Raw genomic sequence first — 11,983 nt, 5'->3', positions numbered from 1 at the left:
AAATGGGCTGAAGTCTCCACTGTGTAGGCTGCAGGTGATAACGCTGACTGTTAGTTTCAGGCATGTTCATATCTAAGGTTGCCCCTGATCATGGGGCAAGCCTTATTAGGATAAATAATCAGGATCTTTTGGCAGAGCCAAGGCGTGGCATGCTATTATCTGCATAACCCTTTTCTGCACACTGGCACAAACAGGAGCGTTCAATGATAAAGAGAAAGATTGTAGTTTGGAAGAAGCTGCCATCTAATGGCCAAACTGAAAAACTGGGCGCTTGCTTGAAGCAGTCAAAATTTCTGGGGGTGTGGCAGCCTGGTGTGATTAGCCAAGCCTTCCCCAACCAGACACATTTGAGTACAGTTCCCAGCATTCCCCATCCAGCATGTCCAAAGGCTGCAACTTTCCAATTAAGTAGTGATTGTTCTGTGATGATTTGATGCTCGTTTTTTATTTGCTACAACCACATTAGAAAGCAACACCAGTTTTACTGCATCAGAGTAATAGAAAGACTTGGATACATTGTTTTTATTTTTTAGTGTTTTGATGCTAGCCCCTTTAATGAAATTATTTCGAATATCTAAGAAAAAATCAGCTGCAGGAAGCCAAACCATGCTTTAAACCCTCTCAGAAAATGACTGACAAACCCAGGTAATGAAGAAACATAACATTTAAGTGGCAAGGCTGCTCTGGAGGCAGAGAAACAACAGAAACAGCAGAACAACAGAAAATTGTTCTGTTCAAATGGGCAATTTTCAGAGTTAAGGCAGGGACAACTTGTGCTGCAGTCTGGGCTTAACCTTGCACGTTACTGATTGACTGACAGCTGTGATGTCCTGAGCACCCTCCCTCCCAGCTCCAGGACCAGGAGCAGTTTGATAACTCTTCAAATTTGTTTCTGCTTTTTTCATTTTTGAAAAAGGTGATAAACATTTAAATACAAATGCATGTTGCACTTTAAATATAAAAGAAGCGGAGAGCCCATCTGAAGAGTGGGAGGGGGGAGAAGTGATGACTGACCAAATAGGCATTTCTGTTTCTGATTTCTCCCTCTGCTAATTACACTGCTGTGGCAGGAGGAAGCCAGGCTCAACTTTCCAGTCCCACAACTCCAGTTTTAATGTTATGTCTCTGTGCTGTCCCAGAGTCCAAGAATAATTTCATTTCCCTTGATGCAGGATTTTGGGGTTCTTGAAGACACAATAAATTGGTTTTTCAACCAAGCAGAGCATCTCTTAAATCAAAATCTTCATGTAATTGCTCCTGGGGGACTGCAGTTGTTTCATGGGGTTCACTTGTTTCTTCAAGAAGGTCAGGTAGAAGATCTCCAAGTACAAAGTCATTGAGGTCTTTCTGAAGGGGGGTTGTGGGAGCTGTAATAGGTTTCCATGATCTTCCTGGACATTTTGGAGCTGGTGGTTCCGGCAGCTCCGGCAGTTTCTGAAATAGAGAAATTGGCTTTGAATTGCTGTCTTGGAATAGGGAAATGGTGGGGTCAGGGGTACCAAAGGATGGGAATATGTCTTCATCTGCATTTCTTGTTACATCTTGCTCTTCTAGAAATGGTTTTGAAGTGGATTGTTGGTTGGGGAAGTCTTGCCGTACATCTTCATCAGATTCCTCAGATTCCTCAGATCCCTTCTTTGTCTTTTTATGATGGTGGCCACGGTCATGGCCACGGCCATGGCCATGTTTGCGACCAAAGGCTAACTCTTTTTTAGGTGTATGTCTAGAGGATCCTTTTACTCCCGCACTTCGGAAAGGGGTAAAACCTGGAGGCCTTCTCTGAAAGAACTTTAAAAAATCATATTTTAGTTATTTGAAATTGTCTGACTTATTCTAAAAGTTAAGGCTGTGGAATAGCACACAAAATACACATTAAGGATTAAAATAAAGTTGAATGTACACTGACTGTCTGATTGAGCCTCATCTAGAACCCTCTCTCCCTACGCACAACACACTCAGCCCAAAGAAACTGTGCTTCAAAAGTTCATTTAGAATTTTAAGGGCATCTCTATGCAGGCAAGGATCTACTGGACTGTGATTTAGTAAGGGGAGTCAAGATCTCTAACAGAGATTTTCACCGGAGCCCCTTCGGTGTATGAGGGAACACAGTTGTGGTATTTATGCAACACACAATCATAGTCAGGGCACATGCGAATGAATACAGAATAGTTGAAAATGTGAGCTTATGTCACACACAAATGCAACTGTGGGAGAAGCTGGAGGAGTTTGAAAGGGGATGTGTGCAAGGAAATGGCCCTCAAAGGTAGGGAGCAGGGTGTGTGTGTGTGGAGAGAGTGAGAGCAAGAGAGAGAGAGAGCTCAATTAGTTCTGCAAAGGTGTGGGAAAAGCCAAGATATTTTAAAAGGGTCCGCAGTTTGGATGTGCTTCTCGACCCAGAGCTTTCATTGGAAGCTCAGGTGACAGCAGTGGCCAGGAGCGCTTTCCTTCAGCTTCTGCTGATCCATCAGCTGCGTCCCTACCTGGAGGACGACTGCCTAGCGACAGTGACACATGCATTGGTTACTTCCCAGTTGGATTTCTGTAACGCGTTCTACGTGGGGCTGCCCTTGAAGACAGTCTGCATACTTCAGATGGTGCAAAATAGAGCAGCCATGTTGCTGATGGGGACTGGGCATTATTCTCATATAACCCCAGTCCTCTACCAGCTTCACTGGCTTCCCATTGAAGTCCGGGCTCAATTCAAGGTGCTGGTTATTACCTATAAAGCCCTTAACGGCTTGGGACCTGGATACCTAAAGGAATGCCTTCTTCCGTATTTGCCCTCCCGCCTCCTGAGATAGGCAGCAGAGGCCCTCCTCCGGGAACCCTCCGTGAAAGACATTAGGAGGCAAAATACCCGGAGGAGGGCTTTCTCTGCGATGGCGCCTCACCTATGGAATGCGCTTCCCAGAGAGGTCCGCCTGGCGCTGTCGTTATTTGTTTTTTGGCGCCAAGCTAAGACTTTTTTATTTCAACAATATTTTAATAACTTTTAATATTAGCTATATATGTTTTAATCTGCAGCTAGGCTGGATCTGGAATTTATTTGTATTATGTTCTATTCTATTCTTATTTATGTAAGCCGTCCTGAGGCTCTGCGAAAGGATGGCATATAAATATTCTAAATGAATGAATGAAGGAAAACAAAACTAATAGCTTCTCCTGCCCACTCACCAACAGAAAACATGGAGAAGGGAAATTATGCTTGCTCTTTTCTTCCCAGTTCCCATGGGGTGAGGCTCCCCTCATTCCCTTCCACCCAAAAGCAACCAGGTGCAACCCTTTCCTGTGCAGACTTCCCCACAAGCTGGCTCCACTGAAGTCAGTATTTCTTGTGTGTAAGGACTCTTTCTGAGTAAGCGTGACTTTCAGCATGAGTACAAAGGAGATTTCAGGCTTGAAAGACACGGCAAACTTGATGTTTTGGCGGGGGGGGGGGTGAGAAAAGGGCGGGACCTGTGCCAGTGCCATGCTAGGCTCCCACGTTATGACAAGTTGTTTTGTGCTCTCACTATAGTCCATGGCTTTTTACCTTGACGTGCCTGACAGAGGACAAGGCTCCTTGTAGCAACTTTCCTCCCTCCCACCATCTCCTTTCCACTCAGTCTTGCAGGCAGTTCCCCGGGAGACACTGCAGGAAGGAAGGAGGGTCCCCCTTTGACAAGCAGGTTCGCGAGCTAAATTTGGCTCCCTGTGTCAAAGGCTCTGCAGCGCAAATGGGACCCAGGCCTTGAAGTGCAGCAGAGAGGATGAGGGAGCCGACCAGGCACCCTTGCCTCTGCCCGAGAGGGGTTTGCCAGGCCAGGTGGGTGGGGACTGATATTCACCCAGGCAAAAGGGGGGCAGGAATCAGCTTGGTAGCACAGCAGAAGGAGGCAGTGCCACTTCACTGATTCTCTTCCTCAGTAAAGCCCCCATGTGGGTGAGTGGGAGGGGGGAATCAGCTGGGTGGCAGTGCCTGTTAGGAGCAGTGCCACTCTGCTGCTTCCCCTGCTCACCCCTGTTTTCCACTTCTGCTTGTGAAAGAGGTGTCCCCAACCTGGGATCCACCTGAGGGATCTTTCTTGCCACCTGCACCCCCTTTTCATTTTTGCTTGCCAAAGTCTTTAGGGCAGAAGGTGGGCAGCACCTCTGACAGCTGTGCAAAATGGCAGCTGCCAGTGGCACTCTATGGCTAGCCTCTTGGCAAGAGCAGCAATGACCACTGTTGTTACGTAGCTGCATGCTACCATGATGGGTTGCATTTCTGGGGTTCGGATGACACAAGCCATGGTGATGCTGAGAACCCACAGAACAGACTGTTGTTTCTCTTTGTGGTTTGTAAAGACAGTGTTCAGCCGAAAAGGCAGACCAACAACCACCATGGCTTGTTCTGTCATGTGGACCTGCCGAGAGAGAGGAGCTGGGGGAAAATGGGGAGGAAGGTAGCTGAAGACTTGTGAGTTGTGGCTAGTATGCTGCAGCCCTGACAGGATCCTTCCTCTCCCACCACAGCCCAGCAGCTGACTGAAACCACTCCTACTATCTGTGGAACAGGCACCACTGGTTTAGCACATACTGATCACGTAACATATAACAAAAGTCATGAAACAGGTCTGGAAAAAAAAATGTGGGATATAATGCCAGAAATAGTATAAGCAGGGTGGGTTGGGATGAGCATCATGTGATGCAATGGCAGTAAAGTGCCTAGGATAAATTGCACCTATGCATACACAGAATGTGTACAGAAAGGTAGTTCCAAAGCTGCTAAAGCTTATTCACCAGTGCAATCTCTGGTTGGTTAGTTTCATTTAGGATAGTTTTCTCCCACAGTCCAATAGTCTGCTACATTACCCAGGGAAGAAGCCGTCTCAGAGATACTGCTCTAAAGACATTAAAGGGTCGCAGGCCAAATATATACAGCATCTTGACCTGGGCTCCAAAGGCTACAGGAAGTTGACCAATGACTCACTCCAGTTCCAGGTTCCACCTGGAACCTCTAAACAGTCTTCACAATAACTTATCTTGGATCCTTTGTAATGTGCTGCTGTGAGGATTCAAGCCCAAAGGGCATCCTCAGCACAGGGGGTATCAGGCAGGATTTCAGTCTGTACTCCACCATGGAAGCTTGGGCAAAGGGAAGAAGTCCCAAGCCCAAGAGCAGACCTGCAAGAGATTCTGTTAGTGCAGTGGGGAAGTCAACCTCCCATAAAAACTTTAAGATGAGGACTGCTTCTTGGGTTTGAGGAACTAAGGCCTTAGGTGTTCGCTGTTCCCTACCACAGACTCAACCTGTTTCAGCTTTGCCCAGTGCCTCATCTTCTCACTTCATATAACCTGCAGTGAATTGTTAAGTGCTGTTTCTCTTAATCACAGGCTTGTCTATAAGCTGAGTTGATGAGCAATTATTTTAACTGTCTCTAAAATGTGGCATTCCATCTGTAATGACAACCAGGTAAGCCTTGGTCTAAGTCATTACACTGCAATCATTACTATTTACTTGTACCCCCTTTTTTTAAATAAATGTTTGCGGTTAAAGTAGCTAAACTCTTGCTGTTCCTATTTCCCATGTATCACAAGTCCAACCAGCTAGCCAAGAGTGTTTCCTGGATGTAGCTTTAGCTAGATCCCTGGCGCTGTCCATTGCTATACACTGGATAATGATTGAAATGCTTCAGGCAGATGGATTAGAGTGATGCGGGCACTGGTGGCACAAGATGGCCTATTATCTTACGCAGGAGGACCTGCATTGCTGCACTCTCCCCAAGATCAGATGAGCAGCCTCTTCACTGATCTGCTGAAACTGAATGCCATGCTTTCAGGGAGTCTTGTTAGTTGGAGACTGCCTCTATGGGCTGATATGGCTCTTCAGGTTGGCTGCTTGCCCCTCCAGTCTCTCATTTGGGAGACCCTCCCAGACCAAGGAATGGGGAAGCGACAGTTGCTCCTCCAGGGAGAGCTGTATTTGCTGTGGCAGGAAAGTGGGACTGGTGTGGGACGGTAGTGTGTCTGTAGGGGCCTTCCCCTACAGTTTGTTTGTTTATTTATTTAAAACATTTGTATGTTGCCCAATTGGGCCACAGCACCTCTGGGCGCCTCACAACCATAAGATAAAAGTACAATAAAAACCAGAAACACATTAAAATAAAATAACAATACAATACAAGCAAAAATGCAAAACAAAGGTCTTATGGCATTAGTTATTAAAATATTTTTTTAAAGGAAGGTTGGCACTGAAAAGAAAGAAGGGAAGACACCAGGCAAATCTTCTTGGGGAAAGCATTCCAAATATGGGGAGCAGCTGCAGAAAAGGCCCTCCTCCTAGTGGCCATCCCTCTGACCTCCAGAGGGGATGTCTCACACAGGAGGGCCCCCTGCATAGATCTCAAAGGCCGGGTAGGTATAGGCGCTCCCTAAGATAACCAGGGCCTAAGCCTTTTAGGGCTTTATATGGCAACAGAAGCAGCTTGAACTGGGCCTGGGGCAGTTGGGGTAGGGTATAATCTGCCGTTCCTCTTGAGCAGGAGATTTAAGTGTTGTGAAGTGTCCATAGAGCTCTGGCTATCGGGTAGTGTAAAACTAGGGTAAATAAATTAGATGACTGGCCCTGGGTGGATTTGTGGTACCCTGTGCAAGTTCCCTACACCATCTACACTTGGTTACACAGTGAAGGAAAGGAAAGGATCTGGTGGAATCCTCTGGACCAGGGAGCTGCTATGAAAAGAGATTTGACCTTTGGGCTGAAAGAAGTCAAGCACCCTTGCTTTGCATCTTCAGAAGGAAGAACTTTTTGTCCCATATTAATCACCTTCTGGAAGTTACTTTTAAAACCCTCCCATGTTTCCCTAGTACTGCTTCTGTGATGGGGTTTTACCACAGAAAATCTGCTAAGTTGGGGAGAAGATGGAGCCACTACAAAATGGCTTCTGATTCTTAGGATTGGAAGCCCCTCTTTCTAGATGCCTCTGCTTATAAGAACCATCTGTACGCTAATTCATAGGCCTGAGCTTTGGTTGTACCAAGGTGTCTTTCTACTACATAGAATAATTTGTTTACTATGTTTATATTGTTATTTTATATCATTTAAATTTTATTCTGAGTCAGTCAATATATGGGTCATGCAGTGTGCATAATACAATGCTCAAAAAACCAAGCAAGCAAAATGGATAACTATCATGCATCCAGTTTATACATGTTTATAGATTTAGAATTTTTAAAAGATTCTAAAAGATCCTATTGATTTGAAATTAAAAATGCTTTATTTTAATTTAATACATTATTTTAATAACTTATTTATTCATTCATTCATTGGGTTAGATTAGATTTTATTTACTAGATTTTTATCCTATCCCATAGACAAAATGGCTCTCTGGGTGAGTTGCAAATATAATAGTGTAATAAATCAACATACATAATAAAACATTGTTTATCTTATGAACATTTTAATCTAAATTAACCATTAGATAATACATAGTTTAAATCAGTGTTTTATATCAAAGTGTATCATATTTTAAAATCTATTTATATACCTATATTTATTTATTTAATTTTTTAAAAAATCTATACAAATGTATAAACTGGTCGCATTACTTCCTTATTTTATTTATTTAAAACTTTTATATGCCATCAACACACGCCTCAACATCTTGGGATGGCTCACAGCACGTACAATTAAAAACAATAACAAATTCCATAAACTTATATAAAAACAAAAAACAAAAAAGCAACTGTTAATGATAAAATATTAATTTTTAACCTAGTAATTAAAAAGGTTTTAACCTGGTGCCAAAAAGAATATAAACTCGGCACCAGGTGCACCTCTCCAGGTAGCACATTCCATTATGATTTTATTCATTACATTTCTATACTATCCAATAGCTAAAGTTCTCTGGGTAGTTTAAAAAAGATAGTGTGTTTTCTATGCATTTTAGTGAAACTGCTTAGAGATTTTACTAATATTAAGTGACATAGAAGTATTGTTAAACATATGAATTAAATTCTTTAAATTCAATTAATAATTCAAGTTATCTTTAAATTCAATAACAATATCCATATAGTAGGATGTAATGACAAGTTTGATTATTAGCTCCTTGGGAAGTGAGCAGATCTCACATCAATGAACTTTTGCAAACACTAATCGCAAATTGCATTTTGCTTGGGTGGGGAAAGGTGCACTTTCATACCTGTAGAGATTTTGTGGCCATGCAATCCACTGTGACCCTGTTTTTGAACGCCAAGGGTTTTTGATAAATGGAAGCATTGCATTCAAGTGGTTCCTGTCATCAAAACAAAATTGAGCATTGTTATATTTATTCATCAAAGATCACAACAGACAGCAAAAGTATAGCATATTATTATTATATGTGGTGTTCTGACTTGGAAACCTGTGGAATTTCACTACCTTCATAGAGGACAGACAAATAAATAAACTGAAAAATTTCCATCTTTTCTAACCTTTTGTATTGGGCTTTTTCTTGTAATGAGGAAGGAAATTATCCAACAATTTAAGGCAGAAAACACACATGGAGGCAACAAATGTTATTGCTTATCAATATATGATAACGCTGAAATTTAAACAGGACACTAAAGGTGTAATCTCATACATATTTTGACTGAAGAAATTTCTACAATTCCCAGAATTCCCCAGTCACTGTGGCTGTCACATCATGCATAGGGTTGCACCCTTAAGATGTAATCTTTACAACTTTAGGGTGCAACTGTAATCCTGTACAGCAGAGTTTCCAGCCTGGTGCCCTCCAGGCATCTTGGACTGCAACCCCCAGCATACCTAAGCTAGTCATGCTGGCTGGGGCATGCTGGGAACTCGGTGCAATATAGTATAGACAGCTACCTGGGAGTAAGCTCTCCTGAGCTCAGTAGGAGTAACTAAGGGAGACATCATAGGGATGCAGTGTTTTTAAAAAGTCAAAGCATAGCAGACACATGGGCCAAGAATGAATTTCTGGAAAAGTACCAGCACGAATATTTAGATGGAATTACACTATTCACCCACTGAATCCAAATACAAGGTTTATATTAGTTCTTGAAAATAAAATATTCATCTTGGAATCATTGCCAATAACTTACACTGTCTACTGTAGCAGTACAACCTTCATTTAAATTTGGGAACTTAGCCTTGGAGCAATTTGTCTTCTTAACAATGAACATAATTCGAAATAAAATTCCAGATTCAACCTGAAATTCAAGCAGAAAAATGACTAGGAGCCACTCTTAGTTTGGATTGCAATGGTTCAGAGGAATTCAAACTAAGTAAAACTCAAAGCTAAATATCACTCAGATAGTAGATGAACAAGTTTTGTCATGTGTGTGCATACACACTTTACCAGTAGTGTTTTATCCTCCTTTCACATCACAGCAGTCTTACTGGGAAAGAAGGTACACTGTGGGGATTCTCTTCACACATTGTCTTTCGTTGATTTTTTGGGGGTTTGGTTTTGCAGTTTCTTGCTTCCCCTTTTCCCAGTAGAATTGATTCTGCTGGGACACACTGCATTCTAGAATGGTGGTTCAGTGCCCAGAGGAGATGGTTTAAACTATCCTTGTCCACTGAGACTGACTGGTTAGGCTTCCTGAGGATAAAATGACTTGCGTTTGTTCAAACCTTGACTTCACTATTTCATCAGATTGTCCTGAGATGTATCCGGATTATTGTCTGGTCATGCTCATTTGAATAGTACGGGTCAAATACACAGACAAGATGCTTGCACAGTCAAGGATCTTGTCTTTCATGGCTGGTGAGCTCTGAAAGGGCAGGGCAGGAACAGAGTGAGTGGGCCAGCCAGGTGACAAATGCCTCCTCACAATAGAAAGTTGCCTTGGGTTGCCTGAATGAGGCAGTGATGGTAAGACATTAATAGATCCTCCCTGGCACTAGAAGAGGTGAGTAATTTTAGACTGGATCCTTTCCTGAACAATGTTATTGAACAGGTGGCTGCTGATCAGATTCAGGCATTCTTGGATGAAAATGATTTTCCGGATCTATTTTAATCAGGATTCTGGCTTTGGTTTGGTGCAGAGATGACTTTCATTGCCTGGAATGATGACAGGTATTGGAGGAAAGGACAGGGGCATGTATCCCGCTTCATATACTGTAATCTCTTAGTTACATTCAATATCAGTGGTCCTAGTATCCTTCTGGAGCTATTTTCTAAGTGGGGGGCATTGCCCTGTTTCCTCAGAAGGCAATGCTTTGGCCCCATGGAGCCTATAATACAGCTTTTTTGAAGGTCCTGACCCTACCCCTGATGCTGTTAGCATCTACATGGACCTGTCAAGTGGGGTCATCCAGAGTCCAGATGTAGATTGTCATCAATATGCTGGTGACATGCAGCTCTGCTTCTGCTTTTCATTTTAAGCAGCTGTTGCAGTGGTTATGTTGAACTGTGGTTTGGCTTCAATAATGGACTGGATGAGAACCAACAAAACAAAGCTCCACCCAAACAAGTCAGCTGTGGATGGGGTCACATATGTCCTTAAGGAAGAGTTGTGCAGCTTGTTAGTTAGTGGCCAGACTTCTGGCTGAGGCATGGTATTACAAATATGTAAGTATGGTCCTGACTTGCCTGTACTAGTTGCCAATTTGCTTCTGGGCCAAATTCAAAATGCTGTTTTTGAACTAAAAAAATCCTATAGCTGCAGCTCATGAGCCATAATATGCTTCCCAAATTAACCTTCCTTGCCTGGCATTAGAGGCCTTCATTTGTATGTCCCCCTGAGGGAAATGGGGTGGTGGCAGCAGTCTGGAATCAGGGGTTTTTAGTGGTACCCCTATGTTTGTGGAACACTCTCCAAATAAGCTTGCCTGATGCTGACATTACCATATTTTTGGCCCCAGGCTAAGATATATCTATGCTTGCTCAGAAATTCAGACATTAGTTAGGGCCTGACCATTGTGGTTGCTTTTGTGGTGTTCAATTTGGGGTACAAGAATGGGGAGACTACCAGACCGTTTGATTTGTGCAGTCAGATGGTACTCTATTACCTGTATATTATCTCTATTACCTGTATATTATCTCTATTTTTATTTGTATTGTTGTGTTGTACTGATTTTGACTTCATCACCTTTGTTATCTCTCTTATGGATATTGTGCATTCTTTCTAGCATAGATCACTTTAATTCGCAATTTAGTGATGTGTATATTTAATAAAGAAATGCTTCCCAGCTCAATCAGGAAAATGTCTGTGAGGATGGTTCTGCACCCTGCATTATGGGAGACATGAAGCTGGAGATTTTGAAAGGTGCACAGTTCAGGATGGAATGGAAATCTGCATGTAGAGCGAGACGTGCTAGACATATACATGGTGGGCATGCTGTGAGTGGAGCTGGCTGGAGTTGGGGGTTCGTCTAGATGGCCCGGGAGGTTCCTTCTGACTTGCTCTGTTTCTATGTTTTTATGTAGTGCAGGCAAAGGTGTAGAACCTAAAAGGGAATTAGGTTTGGAATGGTTAACCAACACGAGTGAGTGTCATATATGAAAATCCTTGGGCCCCAGACATCATCTCAGGGATATGCAAATGGACATGATAAGAATTCAAATCTGAACAGAAGTGGGCATTCCAATCTGAATTTTTAAAACTACAGAAAAATACAAAAGTAGCAGCAGGATTCAGACCTGTCTTGTAGCTGTAATAATCTCTTCCACTTTATAATAGAAGTCATCGTCACTATCCAAGTTAAATTTTTCAAGAGCAGCTGCCAAAGGTTTCTGAAGTATCGGACTGTCAGTTGGAATGTTGATTTTGCAATCGGGACACACACCAGGACGAAAGCGGTTTTCATGACCTGCAAAAAAAGCCCCAAAGTGATCAAAACCGAAGGATTTTGATTTTCAACCCTTCTGAATTCACATGTTCTTTCACAGACTGGATCATCATAAGGCCATAGGAAGAATCGTGTTGGATCAGGCCAAAGCCCTATCTAGCCTAGCATTCTGTTCACACAGCGGACAACCACAAGTAGGACAGAAGTGCCAGGCTATGCTCC

The 11,983-nt window shown here is 42.8% G+C and overlaps 1 protein-coding gene across 1 annotated transcript in view; it reads right to left on the bottom strand.

The window, feature by feature from the left end:
- Window positions 1–426: 426 nt before the first annotated feature.
- LOC123025566 (kininogen-1-like) overlaps window positions 427–11,983 on the bottom strand; it is a 36,745-nt gene continuing 25,188 nt past the window's right edge. Inside the window, exons 9-12 of the mRNA XM_044434396.1 lie at window positions 11,613–11,782; window positions 9,067–9,174; window positions 8,163–8,255; window positions 427–1,788 (exon numbers count right to left, since the gene is read on the bottom strand). Coding sequence (XP_044290331.1) covers window positions 1,210–1,788; window positions 8,163–8,255; window positions 9,067–9,174; window positions 11,613–11,782 — 950 coding nt within the window. The 3' untranslated portion in view covers window positions 427–1,209. The remainder of the gene's footprint in view (window positions 1,789–8,162; window positions 8,256–9,066; window positions 9,175–11,612; window positions 11,783–11,983) is intronic.

The sequence above is a fragment of the Varanus komodoensis genome, unplaced genomic scaffold, assembly GCF_004798865.1.
Source record: "Varanus komodoensis strain SLA01 unplaced genomic scaffold, ASM479886v1 scaffold28, whole genome shotgun sequence".
Taxonomy (NCBI): domain Eukaryota; kingdom Metazoa; phylum Chordata; class Lepidosauria; order Squamata; family Varanidae; genus Varanus; species Varanus komodoensis.
Note: the sequence above shows the minus strand (reverse complement) of the source record. Positions and strands in the feature narration are given on the sequence as shown.